The sequence below is a fragment of the Manis pentadactyla genome, chromosome 1 (assembly GCF_030020395.1).
Source record: "Manis pentadactyla isolate mManPen7 chromosome 1, mManPen7.hap1, whole genome shotgun sequence".
NCBI lineage: Eukaryota > Metazoa > Chordata > Mammalia > Pholidota > Manidae > Manis > Manis pentadactyla.
In genome coordinates, this window is record NC_080019.1 from 75,182,045 (window position 1) to 75,205,614 (window position 23,570).

Sequence of the window (23,570 nt, forward strand, 5' to 3'; positions counted from 1 at the left end):
CAATCTCAACCAAAGTCTAGAATTTTAGAATTTAACTGATGCTATAATTCATATGGAAATGCAAATGCCCTAGAATAGCCAAGACAACTTTGCAAAAGGACAAAGTTGGGGAGTTAATACTACCTGATTTCAGGACTTATTATATAAAGTGACAGTTATCAAGACAGTGTGGTCTTGGTATTAAGACAGGCAGATCAAATATTATATAGAAAACCAATTTTCATCAAAGGTAAAAAGGCAACTCAGTGGAGACAGGACAATCATTTCAGTGAATAGTGCTGGAACAACTGCATAACCATATACCTAAAAAACGAACCTTGTTCCATGACTCACTCCACATACAAAGATTAACTCAGGGTAAATCAGATACCTAAATGTAAAACCTCAAACCATTAAACTTCTAAAAGAAAACACAGGAGAAAATCTCTATGAAGGTTAGGCAAAGATTTCTTAGACACAATACCAAAAGCACAAGGCATAGAAGAGCAGACCGATAAACCGGACTTCATTAAAATATAAAAACTCTAATGTTTGAAAGACATTGTCAAGAGAATGGAACACAAGACACAGAACAGGAGAAAATATTTGCAAATCACATATCTGATAGAGGACTCATGTCCCGGTGGTTTTCAAAGTTCCCCTCCTGCACAGACACCCTATGACTAATGGCTCTTTGTTTAAGACAGAGATGCAGACATGAGGTGATGATCGGTAAGAAGCTAGAGCGGTGGTTCTGTATCAGCAGCATCACCTGAACGGCCTGTTAAAACATGGGCGGCCGGGCCCCACCTCAGGATTTCTCAGTCAGTAGGACCTGAGGGTTTTCATTTCTGATAAGCTCCCTGGAGGTGCTGGCCACAGTGTGAGAACTGCTAATCTGGACCAGTTTAGATTAAACTGGACATACAGTGTCAGATGCAATATTTTCCCCCCAAGGGACAATTACCAAATAAATTATGCTTATTAAGAAATCATTTCTTTTCCCCTTTTTTATTAGAGATATCTGTAAATGCTAATCAGAGCTTCTGATCACCAAGAAAAAACAAACATGACATCACCGAGTTGGCATGATTCTAGCCCTGCCTCTTTATTGAATACACATTCTGGTTTCCACAAAGCTGTTCAGAATTCACCCTGGAAAACATACATGGCCTTGTACCAACCATCTCATTATAGCAACGTGAAAACAACCATCACGCCCCACAGAAGCCAGTCAACTTTCCCTGAACCTCCACATCTAAGGCCCACCCCACTACGGGGCTGCTGCCTAGGTCTCACCGTCCAAGATGGCCCACTGATTGTCGATCTCTGTATGTTTCAGGTAGGAGTCTTCAATGGTGGGGTCGTAGTCAGGCACAAAGATCTTCTGGAAAAACTGGATGGTGAGGGCACTCTTGCCCACACCCCCATCTCCCACCACCACCAGCTTGTACGTGGGGAGGTTGTCACTGGGGACGGCACTGGTTGCCATGTTGCTGGTAGGTCAGACCTGGGGAGGCAAGACATGTGGAATGAGGCAGGGGGCTTTGCTCTTTCTGACTTAGAAATAATAGGACTTAGGAAAAATATTCAGGGGTTTTCCTCACTTCTTAAGAGAGCAGCAAATACACCCAATTACAGAAAGTTTTGAAAATGCAGAAATGCAAAAGAAAAGTGTCACCCCCGGTCCCACCACCCAGAGACAATCACTGTTAAAATGACTTATTCAGTCATTTATTAAATCCAACTCTGTGTCTGACCTGGTCTTGGGACCAGTCATGCTACTAGTAGATGCCACATGGTCTTTAACAAGTGGAGTCGAAAGCCACATCAAAGCGGATTTTCTACTGCTAAACTCCACCCATTCCTGTGCAGGTAAACACGTGGGCGTGCGTGTGAGCAGGGACAGCACAGAGGTTCACTTCCATGTCAATTCATGGTCTTGGACTATTGTGCTGAGGACACTCTGAGGCTGTCCGAGCTTACAGGAAGAGGGCCCCAACAGCTCAGCACAGCTGGGCTCCGGGCCTCTGAGGCCCCTGCCAGCTCAGAGGTCTGTGATGCGGTCTCATGTCCCCCATCTCCTTGTCCTGTATCACGCAGAAAGCCATGCTAGAACCTGAGAGCATTTGGTCAACTCTTGTTCTGGTCTGGGAGGAGGACAATAGCTGTTTTGTTTTGATGCCGCTGCATCCAGCTAAGGCAGTGGTCCTCAACCAGACGCAATTTTGCGCCCAGGGATATTGGCAATGTCTGGAGATATTTTTGGTTGTCAAAAATTTGGGTGCTGCTGCATCTGGTCAGCAGAGCCAGGGACACTGCCCCAAGCCCTGTAGTGCACAGGACGACCACTCACAAAAAAGAAGTGTCCGTCCTAAGATGCCAACAGTGCCAAGGCTGGGAAACGCAGGACTAAAGAGCCTAGGCAGGAGCTGGAAATGTGGCCCCAGGATCCTAAAGAATGATCCAAGCCTTAGTAGGTAAGGACTGACTGTGAGGAGGCGATAGCAGGGAAGTGAAGCATGACCTTTGGAAGCAGTGTTACAAGGTGACAAGGAAGAGAGGCAGGCAGGGAGCCCAGAAGAGGCACTCAAAAACAGGACGGAAACCAGGATCTGTCATAATGAGGGAAGCCCACAGTTCCCAGGAGGAGGTGACAGCACCAAATGTTAGACACTAGTTGGGGGCAGTGGACAGAGTTACCTAAAGAAGGATTTGAGGGTTGACGCCAGGGACCTCAGCTGTTAACTGCAGACCTGCCAGGGAGAAGGAGCACCACCACCTGACAGAGCATTCCTGGTAGCATGACCTCAGGCCGGGGGAGCAAATGCTTGATCCTTTATCAGTGGGTTAGAAAAGAATTAAAGAGTGTGTGCCCGTTGTGGGGGAAAGGCATGGTATATTTGTGATAGGGAAACTTAAGGGCCTGGAAAAGAGTGGTAGGCAGCATGCCCAGGAGAACAACAGACTGGGTGTCCTATGCGCATCACTGCTGCTTGGTAAGGCCACTGACCACTCCGATCCATCGTTTCCTTACCTCTCAGATTAAAGGCTGGACTTTTGCAGCTATTTTTAGCTCTAAAAGAATCTTCGATTCTAGATTTCAACAGAGAGGGTATTAGACACAAATTCAAGTTATATGGTGACACTGATTTGTATGGGGCTACAGGCAAGAGTCATTGCATAATCTTTTGCAGTTACTGAAGCTTGATGTTGACATTTAGGATTTCCCTGCAGTGTGTGGGGAAGTAGGCACTTTAATACACGGTGGGTGAGGGTATAAAGCTGCTCACACTGGACTGAGAATACACTTGTACAAATATATCAAAGTTTAAAATGGACATACCCTCTCTTGAAGAAAATTTACTCTTGAAGAAAATAAACTCTCACACGTGAGAATTTACTTTAAGGAGATAATCAGACAAGTATACAAAGATGTTAAGAACAGGGGAGAAATATAAATAAATGTTGGGGGGGAAACATTAGAGAAAAAGTTTATCCATGACCTCGTATTTATCCATACAATGCAGCACCATGCAGACATTAAAAAGGATGACAGTCACTAGAAGTGGTTTATCTTACACATGCAAAAACCAAACAGGCTGCAAAACACTGGCACAAAGTTATCCATCTATGGATCAGCATGCCCAAATGTGCTTCTAGGTATAGAGAGGATGGCACGTAGCTGTCTCTGAAATAGACTTGGGGGCAGTTTCTCAATTTTTCCATTTTCTACAACAAGCATGTATTATATTTGCATATTAGAAAAGCTTAACAATATTAAAATGTTTTCACCTAATAAAATATTCAGGCTACCTGAAAACATGTGACTCCCTGTCCTTTGATTGGGGATTTAAGTTCCTCTGGTGCCAGACAGAAGGACCAGGAGCCAGCTGCAGTCCAGGCATCTGCCCCCTGACACTCCCTAGATGGGGAGAAAGTTGGGGGGGAACTGGGGCTCAATGAACTGAACTCTCCTCCAGGACACAGATGGCATCCAAAGGGGCCAGAGGGCATCAGAGGGACACAGAAATAGGGAGAGGCAGGTAAGGGCCAGCTCCCTCTCTCCTTGGCCTCTGTGGTCAGGGGAGCAGGGCATCGGCTCTTCAGTTTCCCCCCTTAACCGCTGTGGTGGCCTGGAGTGGATGGTGACATGGAGCCAGGGTGAACACGTTTGCCTATGAAAGGGCTCTTTTTTAAGCTCCCTCCCATTCTCTGCTAGCAGAGACATGAATAAAACAATACCAAGTGGGTTCAAAAGTATCACGAAGGAAAATTGTTTCTCTTGATTTTCTTCTCAAAATAAAACAAGATAAGAAATACACTAGAAAATATCATAGAGGACATGAACTAAGCCTTTGAGTTCAGGGCTCAGACCACTCACAGCAGAATCACCTGGGGACTTGCTAAAAATTGCCCTCTGCTTGCCAAGCAAGGCAGCTGGCAGGAAACGGTCAGAAGAGGGCCCCTTCCTGCATTCAGGGGTTGAGCTCCCGTGAGACCACGAGGTGCCAGCTTGGGGTTCTTTCCAACTCAGACTCAGTGGAAAAGGGTTAGAATGCATGATTAACACAAAGATTGGACTAGTCTCTGGTGGTAAAAAACCCTGTGCGGTCCACAGCCGATGGGTCATGTCCAGGCTCCTTCACTGGACATTTGAGGCTGTCACAGTGGCCATGGCTGACCTCTCCAGTGGCACCGTGCCACAGCCTTCCACACTCCATGCTCCCTGCAGACCACCTGTGTTCTCCCAGTGAGCCCTGTAGTCACACTGAGTTCTCTGCAACCGCTAGTGCACCTGAGAGAGTATGCACCCCTTTAGGGGTCAAGCCCGGGTCTAGGAATCACCTCCTTTGGGAGGCACTGTCTTCTACCCTGTGCCCTGCCGTTCCTGGTCACAGCTCACCATCATGCTGGAAACCTTCTGCACTTACTGTGCACAAAAGGTGAGGACTGCATCTTGTCCCTCTCTGTGTCACCAAAGCCTGGCAGAGCACCAGCACGGGGCAGATGCTAGCTGAGGAACCAGAGGCTCAACCCTGGCATTTCTGAACAGCCATCAGGCAACTTACTAGCCTCAGCATGGGCCCTCACCGTGCAGGGGGTGAAGGGACAGCCTCCCGGTCAGCGGTTGGGAAGGTCTCCCTCCCTCTACCAAGCTGGGCCAATCACACAGAAATGCCCTTCTGGAAGCAAGTGTGAGCCCAGGAAGGAAAGGAGGTGTTGGAAGGGTGGGAAAAGGGTCCAGAAACCTCCTAACTCATAAAGCCTCTCCACTGGATCTTCTGACGGGCATGCTTTTCCAGTTTCCAGCCTCCCGGCAATATTATCCCTGACTAAATGATGTTTTTGTAAACCGGGAGGGCAGTCAAAATGCCAAGGGGTGTGCATCACACTCCTACAAAACAGGCTGGTCTCATGGGGTGGAGAGAAAGGGTTTTTTTTTTTAAGTCACCACAGGATAAAAAGTTGGTTGGTGGTTAAGGAGCAAATGCCCATCCTCTCTAGCTTATTCAACTAGAAGATCGTTCTAGAATGTTGGTTCTTGAAGGTCATGGATGGCCCCTTCGAGTTGGTACAGGGTGGACCTGGGGTTCTCTTAAAAGTTTCCCCACCAATTTTCTGTGCTCGGTATTCTTCTACTGACCGGCTGAGTGTCCCTGGGCAAGTCACTCTTCACAGCCCATTTCCCATTGGTAAGATGGCGTTGGTTAGAGAGTCATACTTTGCAGGGTCACTCGAAGCATGAAATTAAAACGTATGCAGGGTGCTCAGCTTAGAGAAGGTGCTCCAATGTCTGTTCTCCCGCCTTGTTTGCTTTGTTCTCAGAGGAGGAGATGTCGGAGACCCTGTTCCTCTGGGAGTCCCAGCCTCCTCCTCCTCCTCCCCATTAGAAGTCCCACTGCCATCTCAGCTCCACTGCAGCCAGATTAAACTGGGCTGTGTGGGAACGGCACCCATCATTTAGAATATTGTCTCCACGGGAAATGGCTCTGAGGTTCCAGGCAGCCCCCTCCACTCAGAAATCAACCTTTGGAACAGCAGCCCCCGGGCAGCGGAGGTGGCACGGAGCACTGGGTCCCATGGCAGCCACCACTCCCAGTGCCCCTCCCAGGCCACCCCCAGCCCAAAGCCTCCCTCAGAGTGGAAATTTCTAAAAGGCAATGTGGTTGCCTCAACAACTTGAATAACCGAAAACCTCTGGCATCTTTAGGCAGATAAATAAGCTTTTCAGCTGTTGTCTTTCACTCCCTCTCTTCCCAGGATTAGCCCCATCTTTCATGGTTTGAGCTTATTTCCTGAATGGCAGATTTGCCTCCTCAAGCAGCTCAGAAGCTGCCCAAGGACAGGAGCCACATCTCCTCATTCCCGGGCCTCTCACAGGGCCAGGCAGGCCTCAGTACAGAGGCTCAGGGTCTGTTCATTGACTATCAATGAGTACTGCCCCAGGGCTGTCTTCTGCCCACCTACCTGCCCCAGGACCAAGAAGCAGGGGGTGACACCTGTCCTGGCAGGGCCAGCTCAGGATCCCAGGAGGTGGGGGGCTGGGTGGACTTATGACCCCAATATAACTTTTTCACCCAGCAATTTTCAAAGTGTGCTTGAGGAGTCCAAGATGTCTGGGAACAGTCTTGTTCAAAGCCCCCCTTGGTTTTCAGAGGGGGAAGCCTCGTTGGGGGGTGTGTGTCAGTAAATAACCTCCAACTCTGCAGCTGGGCAGCATGAATTCAACTCATGTCTCCGATATGCACAGCCTGCGTGACCTGGAGCAAGCTTCTGAACTTCCAGGAGCCTCTGTTTCCCCACTAATAACAGGAGAACAGAACACTCACTGATGTGTAAAGCCCAGCAAGGGCATATCTGCACTGACACGCAAAGTGATTCGGGCCCTGGTGTCCCTCCAAACCTGGCAGACCCAGTGACTTGGACCACTTGCCGGCCTCAGCCAAAGACCTAAGAGCAGCTGCCCTGCAAAGCGCTGCAGGGGGTCCAATACAGTAACAGACACACTTGCCTAGGACAGCAGTGGACCCCAGCAGCCCCCCAAAATGGCAGTGCCCAGTGGTTATTACCCCTCACCAAATCTGCCCCCTTCTCCCCAGGTTCCCAGTTTCTAAGGCTTCCACAGAGCTTGTTTCCCAAAAGAATAGCCCAAAACACTGCCCATTTTTCTAAGTGGGCACTTGTGAAAGAAATGGCTTTGGCTGCGTTGTCATGTCCCCTGGCCTCTCTACCCCCAGCCAGCACCACTTCCAGAACAGTGGCATACAGTTCCGGCCAAAACAAATGGTGCCCAGGAGAGGTCACACAGCAGTAACAGCCCCCACCATTTAGTGGCCATCGCCAGGGGACTGGTGGGACACTGAAGGCCGTGCTTGGAGCCACCACGCCGCACTGCCTGGGGTTCTTGCGGCAATTCGTCCTGCAGCATCACAGAGCTTTGCTCTGACTGTCACTGTGACTCACTGGCCCATCAGGCATCTTCACCCCTGGCCCTGACTATAGGACCACAGATTCATGGAGTTGGGGCAGTGGCCAATCCAGCCTCTCCCATAGATGCTGCCAAATTTATGGAAGGTTTAGTTTTCACTGCTTTTTGCTTTTCTATTTCTATACTAATTATTTTAAAGATTCCCCTCAACCCCATCATTTGAACTTAAGTTGTCTGGTAAATAAGGCTGGGTCTGGGGGACACATCCACTATTAATGGAGCTCTTGGGAGAGTGCATGGACTCTTGCATTGAGTTGAATCAGCTCTGGGAAGCTAATCTCATAGGGTGTCTGGGTGTGCCCAGCTTAGAGGGGGATGAGGATACACTGGGGGGAGTGACCCAACCCACGTGGAGGAAATGGCTCTGCATTCCAGCAGCTGCCCTTCCCTTCTGCACAATTACCAGAAATGGGCAGTTTCCCTAGGGCTGCTGATTTGCAGGCTGTGCATAAATGGTGTGCAGTCCTGCCAGGGGTCTGGGCCACTTGGCATCTCCTAAGGCTTCACTCTCCCCTCCCCAAGGCTTTGCTCCAGCCCTCCGTCTCACGTCTTTGTTGCTCTAAGCCCAGCACTTAACTGCACTACTCAACCCCTCCCAGAAGCCACCAGTGTCTTCAGCTCACTCCATTATGAAGACTTAACCACCCACTCAACCCGGTGTGTTAGTTCATGCTGTGAAGGACCTTATCACCAGGTCCAAATGGTGAGTGTGTGAAATGGGTGCTGCCCCTCCCTTGTCCAGAGCCATTGCAGACTCCATCATCAATCATGGTCCTCCCCGCTGCCCAGTCTTAGAACCCTTCACAACCAGCACCGCTGGCAGCCAAGGCCAGTGACCGTCCAGGAGGAAACACATTTGCCGTCCCAGATCTGACCCTCTGCTCTCCTGGTTCCCTCCAAAACAGCCCCACCTTGCCCTCCTACTCCATGCGAGGGGCTCAGGACAGTTAAGCGGAGCCTCTTGGCTATCTCTGGAGAACTCTACTGCCCGGGTCTTCTGTTACTACTTCAGCCCCTGCTTTTCTACCCAATCAAACCCAAACTCTTTTGCCAGGACTTGGACAGAAAGAATTAGGCAGGAGTCCAGAGAGCTAGGAAAAGTCCAAGGCTTGAAGTGAGCCAGGTAAGGGACGCAATGCCCTTGACCTTACTCATGGCTCCCAAGTACCCTGTGCTTCCTTTTATCACGGCTGTCAACACCTGGGTCTTTACCGCTAGCATGAAGGTGCCTCCCGACAGGGCCTGGGCTGTCGCCATCGATGACCGTAGCTCTCCGTCACCAAACCCAGCCCCTCTCTGGGTACCTACTGGTTTGATGGATGTATCTTTGGAAAGAAAAACCTAAGAGGACGCACAACATGAGAAATGTTCAGTTCTACCTGAGTCCAGAGGACAGCCCAGAAGGAGGGAACTGGACAAGCACTGATATCGGCCACACTTCCCCCATATACGCAAACACTCAGATCCCCGAAGACGTGCTCTGAGAGCATCTACAGTGTGCCTGGTCCTGGAAGCAGAGGACACAAAAGCCACAGCTCCTGGCCATGGCGCTCACAGCGTGTATATGCGGGGGTGGGGGGCAGATAGACAGGGGTTACAGTATACAGGCTAAGTGGGAGCAAAGGGGGAGCGGGGGCATCTCACCCAGCCTGAGGGCACTGCAGAAGGCTTCCTGGTAGAGGCAATGCCAACATGGAGTCTTGGAGGCCAAGTAGGTATTAGCTAAGGAGAACTACAGGGACAACAAGAAGCTGCAAAGGTGTTAAGCATGTAGTGCTGCAGGCAACATGACATGGCTGGAGTGCAGAATGTATAATGTGTGTGGTAGGGGTGGAGGAGGTAGGGGGAGGGGGGAGAAGGCTAATGTTGGCTCTCTGACAAGTAGGCAGGGGTCTTTATCTTTGCATCCCTAGCACTAGGCACAGTGCCCGGACCATAGTAGTACTGAATGACGAAGGAACAAGCGCCGGGTTGCAAGGTGAGGCAGGGGAGAGCACAAGAACCCACAAGAAAGTCACGCAGGTGGGGCCAGCAAGGCCACAGAGGCCTGGAGGCAGGGCAGTGTGGGCTGGCATTTAGTTTCCATTTTACCAGGGAGGAGACAGCGAGAGATGTTAGGCATTTGCCCAAGGGTGCAGCCTGGTAAAGGGTGAAGCTGGGATTTGGTACCCAGACCTGGCAACTAAAAGCTAAAATTATGCTATTTCAGGACACCTGGTGGGTCTGAGGCTCTCAGAACCGAGGGGTCAACAAGCACCCCAGGGTCTCAGGGTCCACACAGGTCTTTAGATCAGTGTGTCCACTGGCATCCCCGGGTCACAGGGGTGCTGCCATCTGACCACGTGGCCCTCACAGCCCCTCACCCTGTCTGCCCCCACCATACCCCAGTGTCCCACCACAGAGGAAAGGTGGGAATGAACTCCATCTAGAGGTAGGGGGCAGGGCTAAGCCTGGCTCAGTTTCCTTGAGTGGCAGGCAGAGAAAGAGAGGAGAAAGTGGCTTGATGTTTAAATTCGTATTCTCAGTCCTGAGGGCCTATTAATAATTTCCTAGTGCTGGGGCAGTCTCACTGGCAGCTCAGGAGAACCTCTCAGCCTCAGACAGGCATCTGCAATGCCCTTGGGAACTTCATGCTGGTAGTGTCACCCCACTGGGGAGGGCTGGCTTCTGACATTCTGGGGTTCCCCAGAGTGAGGGCCCTCAGGCCCTCCAGAGCCTGGCAGACAGCTGCCCCACCTCCTCGCTGTTCTGATTCTTCGGCCTCTTGCAGCTTCTGCTTGGGCTGCACAGGCTCAAATCCTTCCCCTCGACACACCAGACCCAGCCAGCGCCACTCCCCTGCAGCAGCCCTCCTGCTGGCACTCTCCTCCTCTTCATCCCCAGCAGTTCAAACATCCCTCTACCTCAAGTCTGAGGCCCAGGCTGAGCAGCCCTGCCGCCTGTGGCACGGCTGCCTCAGCGGCTCGGCTCTGCCCTCTGCATGGCCCTGCTCCACTGGCGTGGCCTCCCTCCACTCCAGCACTAACACCCCTCAAACAACCCCTGAGCACATTGCTCCCCCAGGAAAAACGGCCCTTGGGCGCCTGAAGCTCTCTCCCCCTGCTGACCATGGCACTCCAAGCCCTCCTTAGCTGCCCAAGGCCCCTCATGCGGCCTCTGCTCCCTCTGAGCACAGTGCCCAATTTGTCAGGCTCCAGCCCCTGGCAGGGCACCAGTCGGCCCACGAATGCTCTCTGCCCACACTGCCTTTTCACCTTTCCTCTGCCCGTGAACACATTCTGTCTATAAGGAACAGCCTCCTGAAGTGATCCCTTCCTCCCTGGGCCGCTCCTCCACCGCCCCAGGCCTCCTTCCACTGAGCCCCCTTGCTTGTGTCTACAGAGCGCCAGCCAGGTGGCAGAAGGTGGCCAGACTGCTCTGCAGCCATTATGCCATTTCACCCCTCACAGACACCTCACCGAGAAGGCACTGTTTAGGCCCTGTTAGTGGTAAGGGACCCCGAGGTCACAGAGGTTCTGTGGCTTGTCTGAGCCATGCATTTCCATCTGCAAGTCTCACTGCAAAGCTCCTAGCTCAGCCGTGTGGCTATCCTGCCTCTTCTCAGGAATGTGCCCTCTTCTTCCCACTTCAAACCTAGGAGCTGGGAGTTGTTTCACCATCAGATTTCCCTTGCTAGGGTGGGGCAGGGGGCAGAGGGCAGGACCTCATCTTCTTCCTCTCAGGGTCCACCTGGAGCCTTGGCCCAGCTTTCTGCATAGAGATGCCCTGGGTGGCTGCAGCCTGCATTTCCAAAACGCAGGGCTGATGTCGGGAGCCAGCTGGGACTCGGGCTTGGGCGGAGGTGCAGGTGCTATGCTTTTGGGCCACATGGGTCCCAGGGAAGTGGGGTGGCGGCCTTCATAAGAGAGATTCTATAGCCCCCAGGACCCAGCTCCCTGACCACCCCTGCCTTCTGGGCTGGGATGCCGTACCCCACCCCCAGAGCCTCCAGATAGCAGCAAGGCAAATAAATCTCTTACCATCTTTCTCCCGAGTGGAGAGTGGGAGGGTGGAGCTAACCAGAACACAGCTTCCCAGTTTGTCCCTCAGGGAAATCCCAGCCCAGAGCTGCACAGCTCATGGAATCTGTGGCCTCCCCCTAGCTCAGGAGGTAAGTGGCCCTGAGAAGGGCAGGGGCAGTGACAGACAGCAAAGGAGGGCCTGTATGCCAGGGACAGGCACCCCCCTGCATCAGCAGTCCCCTGTCTATGAGACGGATGCTTCTCAGCAGGGCCTACTGTGGCTTAACTCCAGTCCTCCAAGTCCTGGCTGACCCACCATCTCACCTGCTTTCCTCTGCAGTAGCAGAAAGAGGGACTCGGGAAATGAGCGGACATCCCAAACTCACACACTGGCAGAGGCCAGGTTGTTAAATGAGAGAAGGGGGCCGGCACAGGCAGTGGGGCATGGGGACCTGTGGTACCTAGGAGGCCACTGTTACCCTCCATGACTGACTGCTGCAGCATGAACATATCTGCGACATGGTTGCCAGACAGTCTCAATTTTTAAAGAGAAGCCAGAAATCTGAATTTTTATGTGAAACTGATTTTTTAATGTTGGCTACCATTTAAAAAGCTTTACACATTGTATAAGCCAAATAAACCCCCCCCCTGGGAGGCCCCAGCCCACCAAGGCACCTGCTGCCTCCCAGTGCCTCCAGCTCACACACCGACTGTGCCAGCCCAAGCAGACAGCTCCCGGGCAGACAAGCTCATCACGGCGCGTCGGCCTGCCCTGGCTTTGGCTGCAAAGAGGTGCGAGCCTAACGGAGGTGGAAATGCACTGAGGAGGAGCCGCTGCAGGGGTCACTCAGCCAAGAGGTGCCAGACCCCAGGGAGGTGCAGGGCAGAAAGGCAGATTCAAAAGTGCCTGTTGCTTTGACTGGTTTCCATCATTTATATCCATCAATGAAAAATGTGAAAATTGTTATGTTTAACCAAAAATGAGAAAAACAGGGCCGAGGCTCTTTCCTGAGGTGGGGAGAAGCCATCCAATCTCCATTTTAAATGAGTAACCAGACTGTACAGAGCTGGACTGGAGTGAAATAAAAGGGAAACATCCTGAAAACGAGGTGGGCATGGCAATGAGCCGCCAGGAGGTGTGGGATTTTCCTCAGCAAAGGCCAGGGGAGCAGGGTGAAGTGGGCCCAAGGGCCGGAGGCCTGGCTTTGTTGTGGGGGACAGGATGGCTTCTCAGGGACCCTTCCATACTAGGGTTTTAAGCCCACTCCGCAGGAAAGGCAGGAGGCCACCTCTCACATCTCTCTCCAGGCTCTGAACAGCTGCCTTTCTCCACCCCCTTAGGCAGCCTGGCCAGGCCAGGCAGCTCTGCCCTGGGCCGGTGAGAGGGGCAACGGGCAGAGCTGGCAGACCCTCCATATGCAAGGAGCGCCAGGAGCAGCACCCATCCCCTATCCAGAAGCCACTACTGGCCTACTTGGGGTACCAGGGACGGTGGAGGGGGCAGCCTCCCACCTGTCTTTTTTCTACATACAGCACTTTTATAAAAAGTCAAGACTTGAAGTGTTTGCCCTTTGCTAGGCATGTGACCTTAGGCACACTGCCCAATCCTTTTGTGCCTCAGTTCCTCACCTTTTACAAATAGTGTCTACCTCCCAGGATTGTTTTGAGGACAGGAAGAGCTAAAATATGCAAGAGCTTAGAACGGCGCCTGGCACACAAAGTGCTATTATTATTGTTGTTGTTACAATCCTCCTCAGTATGTTGTGGGAACTCTCACCAACGCACCCCTCCAGAAGAAGGGTGCCCGGGGCCACACAGAGCTGACCCACAACCTCAGGGTGGGAGGGGGAAGCAGGTGCCCCCACCGAACCACCTCCTTCAGCCTGGGAGGCTCTCAGGACAGCCTCCGCTGCAGGGAGACCCCAGCCACTCAGTGGGACTGAAATGCTACTGCTTCTACTGCTTGGCCATCCAGGGTGCAACAAGGAAGCCCATTTTATTCCTGATGACTGGAGGAAGGATCAGAATCCACAGTCTGTGCTGGCTTGTTTCGGGTGTGTAGGGAAAGGGAGAAGCTGTGGAGCTACATCTCACCATAGAGCATATCTGATGGGATCAATTCCAGGTAAGCAGGAGGCAGAGCAGGTATCAGGAGCATGGAAATGAGTCTGACAGGCCCTGTTTTGAATCCTGGTTGTGTCACTTTCTAGCTGTGTGTCCTTGGAAAAATTATAAGCCTCTCTGTGCAAAATTATTGCTGGTGGACAGTAGTAGCAACCAGCTGTTGGCAGATCAGGCTGAGTCCCATGGCCAGAGTTCATAACTACAATGCCTGTGAATGATTCAGTCCTGACCAGTGCTAAGCCCTTTACACACGCTTCCCTGACCACTCAGCCCTCTCACCCCCTCCCGCGGACGGGGGAGATTAGTGGTAAACTTCCAAACACCCAGCTGTCTGTCTGGACAGCACTTTGCATGCTGGTACTCAATTTAACTGAGTAATAAACTAATTGATCACATTAATTAATCATTGCTGGTACCTGATTATGATGTAACGTGTCTTCCCCCTAGACTGTCAGCTCCATGAGAACAGGGCCCGTCCTCTGTCTTTCCTCCAGTGTGTTGCTGGTGCCCAGCACAGGCCTGCCACAAAGAAGGTGCTCAACACATGCATACTGATCACTATCAGCTCTGATCCTCACAGCTGCTCTGTTCTAGCTGTTCTAACGGGAAGGAAAAATACTAACACTTGGGTTTGCTCTGGTCAGTAGGAAAGAAGACCTAATGGAAGAATTTGATCCATCTGGCACTCATGACGGTACTAATCCTTCAGCTTCCGCGGGTTCTTCAGGTAGGTAGGTAAACGCGTATGGTCACAGAACTCCTGCTAAGACAAACTCTCTCATGGCTCTTTTCCGACAATGTAGAAGGGCAGGCCCACAGCCACTCCAGGGGAGATGCCATCACCGCTTGGCCATCAACAGAAATGGAAATTTGGAGTACTCAGAAGTTCTGGGGAAAGTGTCCAGGAAAATTGGTCTCTGGAAAATGGCACTAAACTAGGCTGGAGGAGACAGTCAGGGAGAAATTCCCTAAGGGTGTGAGGAGGCCAGGGGAGGAGGCTGATACTCAGTCTGACTTCTACCCTATTCTGAGTGAGGGTAACCCCCTCGCCTAACAGCCCTTGGCGAAAGGCTGTTACATACAACAGCCCCGCCAGGCGGGCTCAGGGAAGGAGGAAGCCAAGTCTACAGTACGTGTGGGCGGCCAAGTGAGGCGGCCGACCCAGGAGGCCAGGGAGCCAGCGCGCAGGGCCCCCACCCCCAAATCCCCAGAAGCACTGCAGATGGGGAGGGTTTTCATCCATGCGTGGTAATTTTTAAAGAAGAATAAATGATACACTCAAGAGAACTTCTACACGGAGAAAATCCTTTGAGAAGAATAAAGAAATACTGGTAGGTTACCTCCCCATTTCCACATACGTGGGATGAGGGTCTGAACCAGTGTAACTGGACTGGAGAAGAAGTGGGCTGGGGTGGCAGGTGGGGGGACATCTGCATTACAGCAGCACTGCTCCTTAGGGGCAAGGCAAAGGAGGCTCACTGCGGTGGGGGACTCACCCAAGGCCACACAGACCACAGGCAGCGGGGCAGAGACTGGGGCAGGGGGGCCTCTGGCCATGCAGCACATGCCCTTTCTCATCTTCTTCGGGTCTTCCGAGGAAGGGAGGGGGGACTGAGATTCCTCAAGTCCCTCTGGCTGCCAATTCCGCAGCCCTGCTGGTGGCTGCGGGCTGCTGCCAAACACCCTGCCTGGGGCCTCCCCCTTCCACACAGAGAGGCCCTCCCAGACCTCCACCCATCTTTCCCATTCACCCACACCAACCCTGAAAAGAAAGAAAGTCCCTGGTAAATGCCTTATTAGAATGGTTGTTTTGTTGAAGTGCCGAGTGACCTGCTCCCGCTCCCCCTTTCCATCCCTCCAGCCATCCAAAAGTAAAACAAAGACTCTGTTTCTTTATTTTGATTTCCTCCCTAAAAACTCAAACATGCAGGAAACACCCACCCAGTCCCGGACAAGTGGACTCAGGCCACTGTCCACTGCGGGCTGGCGGGTTCAGAGGTCAGGGAGGAGATGTGGACGGGAAGGTTCTGGTGCCAGCTGACCCCAGCTCCCGGGGAGCACCACGGGGCACCTGGGGCCTGGTGTCCTTGGTAGAAGAAGGGTTTGGGTGTGAGGAGCATGAGAGCAACGAGGCCCTCCCAGCTCTGCAGTCCAAGGAATCTTAAACTGAGGAATGTGGGTGTGGAGAGATGGCTGGGAAGACATCTCTCACAGGAGTTATTTTTTAATATGTGCCCTAAAGACTTTGGGACAGTGGCCCCACCCTTTCCCATCATCTCTGGTTACAATAAAGCTGGCATTGAAGACGAACTTGATAGAGGCTATTTGGGCTGCTGAGCTGACTTGGGAGAGAGTGGTACGGCCGAGAAAGATGCGTTTGCCTGTCTCCTCCCTGGGACCTCCATTTTCCAGCAGAATTAAAATATAAATGGGTGAATGGGTGGGTTACCCAAAAGGGGAATGTTCAAGATGGTGTGTTGAAACTGTAAAGGATAAAAAGAAAAAAACAAAGCTAAACTGATTAAAAATAATTATGCTTTTGAAATGAATATATAATGCATTGGGGAGGCAAGAACCTGTCCCTAGACCCCTTAAAAATCGTCTGTTCTTATGGGCTCGGTGGACTTGTGCAATCCACCGCAACTTCAGCAACCTCCACATGGTTCCACATGCCCACAAACACTTTTACTTTTAATGTGAGTACGCGGTATACTAGGGGCAGCCTAACACACAGGATATATAGCAGATTCTTTTTAAACTTTTTTTTTTTTTAAGTTTCAAATGAAAAGGTTTTTGTGGGAAGGGGCACTTCAGGGGAGGCATCGCTTCTGTTTCGTTGACCTGTCCATTCCTAAGCCAGAGCTAAAGCACCTCAATCACTCTCGTGTTGTAGTGTACTCTAATACCTGATGGTACTAGTCCCTTCCCCTTACTCAGTAAAGGGCCTGTAAGCAAGGGAGTAAAATGCTCGAATTTGATTTTGAGATATTTCATTTTGCTCAACTTTAGAATGGATTTAGAGGGGGCAAAATTAGAGACAGAGAAACAGAATGCGAATGCAGTAATCTAAGGGAGGAATATGAAGGCTAGAGCCAAAGTAGAGATGGTTAGAAATTAAGGAGTTTAAGAAGAAATAACCAAAATCATTAGTATTTGAAAAAGAAGAAAAAGTGGGCCTGTAAACTTAACATGTATGTGTATTTCTGTATAATCAAATAGGAATTGGTTATATACAGTATGCTTAACTTGCTTGGTTCAGTCTCTGATCGCTTCTGCTGCAGGAAGGACCCTGATAAAAAGCAGGTCCTTCAGATGTGTGCCGGCTCCCAGCCCTTGCTGGCTTTCTCAGCATCTCCATCAGAGAGAGGGATCAGGACACAGACAGCGTTGTTCTTCATCGGCAAGTCAGGGCCAGAAAACGTTTCAACTCATTCTCACCACTTAATAAAGAGGACTTGGGACCACCTCAGGACCCTGTATTCTATCATGAAATGAGTTCAGACCTTTGCCCCCTGGTCACAGCTCCTGCAAATCGAATCTGCCTGGGTGTGGAAGGCTTTTCCAGAAGTTTTCAAATCTTTTCTGCACAGTTTCTAACGGCATTCCTCTGCTAACTGTTCTAACTCAAGCCCAAGCTGCATGTAAGCAGGATCACATCAGGCTCCAGGCTCAAGAGTCCATGGGGGGTGGGGGAGGGAAGAGGCCTCAGACGGCTGGGTGAGAAGCTGTCTCCTGGCATCATGACAAGCCTGCCCAGTCTCATCTGGAGAGCTGCCTCTCCCTCCTCACTCTGTGGCGACAGGGGAGCCCGGAGCAGGCATCCGGGATGCTTTCTTTCTGTGTAAGCTGGAAAGGCGAAGGTAGGGATTAGAAAAGAAGTCTTCCTTCCTTTAAAGAAGTTCTAGACTTTAGAATATAATATGTATTTTGCTAAAGATTGTTTAAGAGCAGCTGCTTAACAAATCACTGTCAACTTAACATAAAAAGAAAATTACATTTTTCCTCAACTAATTATAAAAAGAAAATCATGTTCTTTCTCTTTCAATGGTATAGATGCCATGTAAATTACGTTTGGGCAGCTGGGTCTAAATTAGGCTCTGCAGCCTGGCCTGGACCCACAAAGGTCAGGACAGGTGTTCTGAGGGGTGGAAGAGCTTTTTTGAAAAGGATTAAATCCCAAAACCACCCTCATCCTTTGCTCCAGTCTGGTCATAAGCAGCAAAAGGATCCCTCAGTCACCTCCATGGAGACCAGGTGGCCCTTTCACGGAAGTAGCTGGGGACACGAGGCGACAAGAGCCAGCAATGGAGACTCAGGAGCAAGGCTCCCAAAGGCCACCAGAGGCTGAGGACTGGCTCCAACCAGCCAGGCTGGTGCCAGGAAAAGAACTGAGGGCAGACAAAATGGTCGCATCTGTTCATTTAGGGTAATGAGTACCTGGCATTTATTATATCACCCTTTACATTTTCATTTTATTATTATTTTTTAATTACAAAGTATATCAAATGCACAAATGATGTAGGGTTTTACAGCTAACTAAATGATTAACGAGAGTTGGGGAAAATCACTGCCCCCTAGACTCTGCTTCTCTTTGCCAACCAGCCACTTATGCCACCTCCTAATGTCATTCTACATGGGCTGCTCTGTCCCCTCTCCTCATGAGGCCCCTCCTCCACTGTGGCATTGATTATGCATGGTCAGATTCCTGTGGGATGTGTCCCCCGGGCACCAGGAGTGAAGGGACATGTTGTTTTTGGTCATCCAATTCTGGAAGCAGCACAGTATAATAGGAGTATGTGCTTTGGGACCAGGTGGACCTTGGTCAGGCTCCTTCCAGGCTCTGTTTCTCTTGGGCTGTAACTGTTGATGGCCTACACGGCCTCTCTGAGCCTCAGTTTCCCCATCTTTAAAAGACTAACAGCAAAATTGTTGTGACGCCTAGAGATGGTGTAGACAGAGGATCCTGCCTGGGGCCAGCCCAAGTTTTTGTTGAAGGAAGCAAGGAAGGAGGATGGGATGGGTGGGCAGGGCAGACATACAGAGAGGCTGTCTTTAAATCATGCCTTTGGAGGAGCAATTGAAGGAAGGAGAGCTGCTTGTGCTGGAGGAAAGCATGACTGTCAAAGATTCTCGTGGGACAGATCCCGTGGGACAGGCTACAGGGAAAGTATGTAGGGTGTGAGAATCCTCAAACAGCATGGACTGACTTGGGGCAGCAAGCTCCCTAACTCTAGAAGGGGCCAACAGAAGCCAAAGACCCACTCCTCACGGGCTGCACAGGAGGGACTCCGCTGCTGAAAGTTCCCCAGCCTTTACTCAAAGCCCATGTGGGCCCTATTTGTCTATTACTGCACTATTACTGACTTAATCTTTACCATAAAATCACCATACATTTTAACATAAATTCTTTCTTTAGCCTTAATCTGAGCAAAATATTCACTAAAAAAAAACAAAACAAGTTTGATACAATGACTGTATTTTTTAGTAATAAGCAAGTATATAACTATTAAAATGAAGGATGCTGTTATGTGTCCTACCTAAAATCACCTCCCTCACCACTATGAGAAATGTGCTCTACTGGGTCTGAATCTAGACTATTCTCAGCGGCCCCTTCTGGGTCTGCCATTCTGTTATCTGGAGGTTGCTTGAATATTAATAATGCTCTTAATTCTTAGGGCCTTTCTGGTCTCCCAGGCATGTTCTCATCTGTGTACTTGATCTAATCCCCGTGACAACCCTGAGGGCTGGGCAAAGAAGTCAAGAATGGATGGAGCCTGCAGGGTCCACTGCAGCGGGCGGCCCACCCGAGGCCTGCAGACAGTCACCGAGGAGCAGACCGAGCGCAGAGCTCCCAGCGCTCCCTCCCACACGCCTTCATCCCACCCCGACACACTGCGCAGCCAAACCCAAATCTCCTTAGCAATATAACCCAGATGTAAATCACGATGCTTTATCCATGTAAGTGGCCAGATGCTGGTGTCTGTAGAGGAAAATCCACCCTGAGACCAAGAATGTCACCTCAGTAACCAGTGATGACTCACATTGTCATTTGGCCATCTGGCCATCAGCAGGCTCCACCTAGCAAAGCCACCAAGAACACTAAAGGACAACGATATGGACATTAAAAAGCTAAATACACATTGCTCTTTCATGACCCCTGTGAGAGGGACAGCTACAGAGAGCAGCCTTGGATCATGCCGACTGGCCACAGGCCCCAGGGGCTCAGCAGTAGGGGCCAGGCCAGGAAGGGCCAGCAGGCGGAGTCTCTAGGATAAGTGGCACCAGCCTCATCACATGCCGCAGGAATGCAATTCAGAAGCCTGCAGATGGGCACCAAGGACTGCAGGCCGGCGCCAAGGAGCGCATCGTGGCTGTCACCCCAGCTTCAACAACGCGGCTGGGCTGTCCGAGGCTCGAGGCGGCAGCACCTTCCTCTTGGCAGAGCTCGGCAAGACAGAGCCACCAGCTGACTGCACAGACTCCTCACAGGTGAAGAACAGACAATCGCCCACTCCATTTCCACTGTGGACACCCCTCTCTCCCACAGCAGCATGCTGGCCTCAGGAAACAGTAGTGACGCAACGTGACTTAGACCAGGGAATCTAACCTGACACCCAGGGACCATTTTCAGGGACCTACAAATCCCCTGAACTAAATGCCCCACTTTGTACATCCAAGCATCTTTTCTCTGAGCTTCTGATGGGCATATTAAAGAGGCTGGACCCAAGAAGGCAAAAACCACTGCTCTGGATGCCAGACCCTCAGCCTTCTTGGCTGCCTGTCCCATGCAAGCTGTTGCCTCAAGTGGCACTAATATCCCATCGCTGGGTACACAGACCTCACGAGAGTCAAGAGCATCTCTGGCAGATTGAAACTTTGCTTTATCTGCTATTACCTGGGTTTGTTTCTTGCCGACAGAAGCACCCCCACTGATCCACGACCACCGGGCCCTGAGGCAGCACCCAAGACTTTGAGGGATGGCAAGGCCTCAAGGCCCACCTGCAAAATTCCTCTCAAAGTGCGAATTCTCTGCTTACCCTCTAGACAACAAGATACCTGCCAGATGCCCCAGGGCCCAGGGAACTCAGCCAGCTCCTTCCTTTTTCCCATACCCAGACAAAGGTAAGCGTACCTTATAACTAGTCAGATGCCTGCCGTGGGCCTGGCAGGTACGCGGCCTCTGGAACTCAACACACACTCTCTGGACACTTGAGAATATTCCAACACTGCACAAGAAGGTGTTTCCACTTTGTTCACATGAGTATGGTTTGTACAAACGACACAGGGCTCATGAGCAGGTATGTTTTAAATCGCTTGCAGAAAGGCATACTCTGGGGGCATTTTATTGGTAGAATAATGATTACACCAGATGTGAAATATAAATGGAGGCCCCATTTCCCTGAGAAACCACTGGTCCAGCAGGCTGTTCAACATGCAACTCTTGACTGATGTTAAGACCGGTTGCCCCAGGAGCTAGTTTGGTTCATCAGAGCCCAGCAGTCAGCCTGGTTCCATGTGATCGCTTGAGCTCAGGAACCAACCCCAGGGATAACAGACGTGTCCCTTTATAAGCAGCTCAAATGAACTGCAAGTGTGAAATACCTGTGGTTAGAGCTAATAAAATTGAAGTGATACCTGTCACAGAAATGTCTTACACAGGTGAAAACATGAAAACACGAGTAGTGGAAAATACAAACTGCCTTACGCAGGAGCAAATCTGGCAACCCTGGAATAACACTGCTCACCAGCGTTCAGCAGAAGGCCTTGACCCCCTTTCCATAAGGAAAGGTGGAGGTCTCAGGGGCATGGGGAAGCAGGGATGGTTTCTCCTAGAGCACCTGGCTTACGCCTTACCGATCCCCACACCAAGAGGCTGGCAGACCCTGCAGCCTTGAAAACCCCAGACCATCAAAGCCCAGTGCTGCCTGATGGGGCAGAGGAAGGACAAACTAAACCATAAACCACAGACAGGGAAGCTTAACTGGCTGCTAGGAGTGAGAACAGACCCAAGGTTGAAAACCATGACCCAAATGTTTTCAGCCCAGGTCAGCAGCGACATGCAATTTACAGGAAATCAGGATATTTACAAAATGCTAGCCAGCTCAAGTTTTCTTCTCTGGAAAGAGAAGCAGGAGAAACTCTTAAGAACTGTCTTGGTGGAAGTTCTTTGTCCACTGCAAAGCTGCTGACACGTGTTAGTTACGAATACCAACAGCTCACCGCCCAGTGCTTCAACCAATGGAATAAACAGTGCAAAAGCATAATTCAGGCTGCGCCAGTCCACAGTCTTCAAGCCCAGGGCAGCCAGACCCTCTCAAGAGGGGCCTGAACAGTGGCATGGTCTAAAGCATCGACTCTAGATATGCTCGGGCGAGTTACTGACTCTCCCAGTTTCCCATCTGCACATGGGGCTAATAATAAAACCTTTCTGGAGGAGTCTTGTCAGAAGATGAGCAAGCACATCCACGTCAAGTGCCTAGTCTCTTTGATCCCGTTGGCGGCTGTCACTACAGTGGAGCTTCGGAGATTTTATGTCAGATCTCTTTATTATGCCTGCTGCCAGGGAGGTCACTCTTTTGAGGCCACAGTTCTGAGCCTTGTCAATCACCCTCTCTGGTCAGGTCCAGGACAGGTTGTGGATCTGGGAGGGACAAGAACCATCTAGCGCAAGGAGGTTCTGTAGCGCAGGGGCCCATGGGAAGCGGAGGGGCAATCCCAGACCCCTATGACCACAGCCCCGAAAAAGTGGCCCTTGTCCACATCTCCACACTCGGCTTTGTACCCGGCCAGCACAGACTTCAGTTCTAGCCAGAGCCAACTGGGTGTCTGTCCAGCCCATGCTCCTGCCAGACATCACCTCTTCTAGGCCTTCCCTGACCTTCCACACTCTGCTCCTAGGGCCCCAGCGCTCCCCTCTACCCACCATGCTGGGCTGTCGCTCAGTTTGCGCCCCTACCTTCCCCGAGAGGCACTGACTGGCACTGTGCCCCACACGGTCAGCGCCCCAGTCAGGTCCGGTCAATGAATGAGCCGGGCTCTAGATGGGACCAGAGCCCCAAGCCTCAGACGCAGTGAAGGTTTGTTTACGAAGCAGGCTGCTCTTTATTATTCGGATGAATTTGACAACTACTCAGGCAGATCCCGGCCCTAGTTAACGCCATTTTACAAGGGCAGATACCACCCCCTCCCGCCCCTCCCCGCCCCCGCACTCCCGCGACCACTTCCCCACGGGTCCTCGCCCGCGCAGACAGGCAACCCAAGGGCGGTGACCGTGAACGGGGCTGCCGGGGAGGTGGGCGCGCACTCCCCACGGGGGGCTCTATCGCGGCCGGTTTCCCGCTCGCACACCATCACGCGGGAGCCTGCGGCGGGGGCAAAAGGCCACCCACAGCCAGTTCCAGAGCGCTCTCAGCGCGTGCGGAGCGCGGCCGCGCCCGGGGGCGGCCACACCTCCCGCCCCGGAACAAAGCACCCGCCCGGGCCCGGGGCGGCGCGGCCTGGACCTCCCGCAGGCCGCTCTGCCACTCACCGCGCGGCGACCCCGACTCGGCTCTGGTCCTCAGACCGCCTCCTCCATTCTGGCGCCGGGGAATAGGCAGCGCCGCGGCAGCCCGACTGACGGCTCCCGGCCCGCCGGCCCGCTCTGGCCCGTCCCCGCCCCGGCGCCTACTTAAAGAGACCGCGCAGCTCGCGCGAGCCCCGATTGCCCGGCGCGCCGCGCATTCCTTATATTGCAACAGCGCCTGCTAAAAATAGCGCGCCGCGGGGGTGCAGGGGGAGTCGGCGGGCGCCGCAACCCCGCCGCCCCGCGTGCACTTGGGCCCTGAGCGCCCGGTGCCCTGGACCCGCAGGGCGCTCGCGTCCCGCCGAGGACCAGGCCCCTTGCCGCCTCCTCCCCCGCGGGCTCGCGCACAGACGTGGGTTCGACCGCTCACGCCGCAGAGTGGCTTGAAGGTGGACGCCAAATGGGAATT

The 23,570-nt window shown here is 51.9% G+C and overlaps 1 protein-coding gene across 1 annotated transcript in view; it reads right to left on the bottom strand.

The window, feature by feature from the left end:
• The window catches only part of MRAS (muscle RAS oncogene homolog), a 61,653-nt gene extending 38,373 nt beyond the window's left edge, over positions 1–23,280 (bottom strand). Inside the window, exons 1-2 of the mRNA XM_057498796.1 lie at positions 23,126–23,280; positions 1,279–1,489 (exon numbers count right to left, since the gene is read on the bottom strand). Of these exons, the coding sequence (XP_057354779.1) occupies positions 1,279–1,471 (193 nt within the window). The 5' untranslated portion in view covers positions 1,472–1,489; positions 23,126–23,280. The remainder of the gene's footprint in view (positions 1–1,278; positions 1,490–23,125) is intronic.
• Positions 23,281–23,570: the final 290 nt, after the last annotated feature.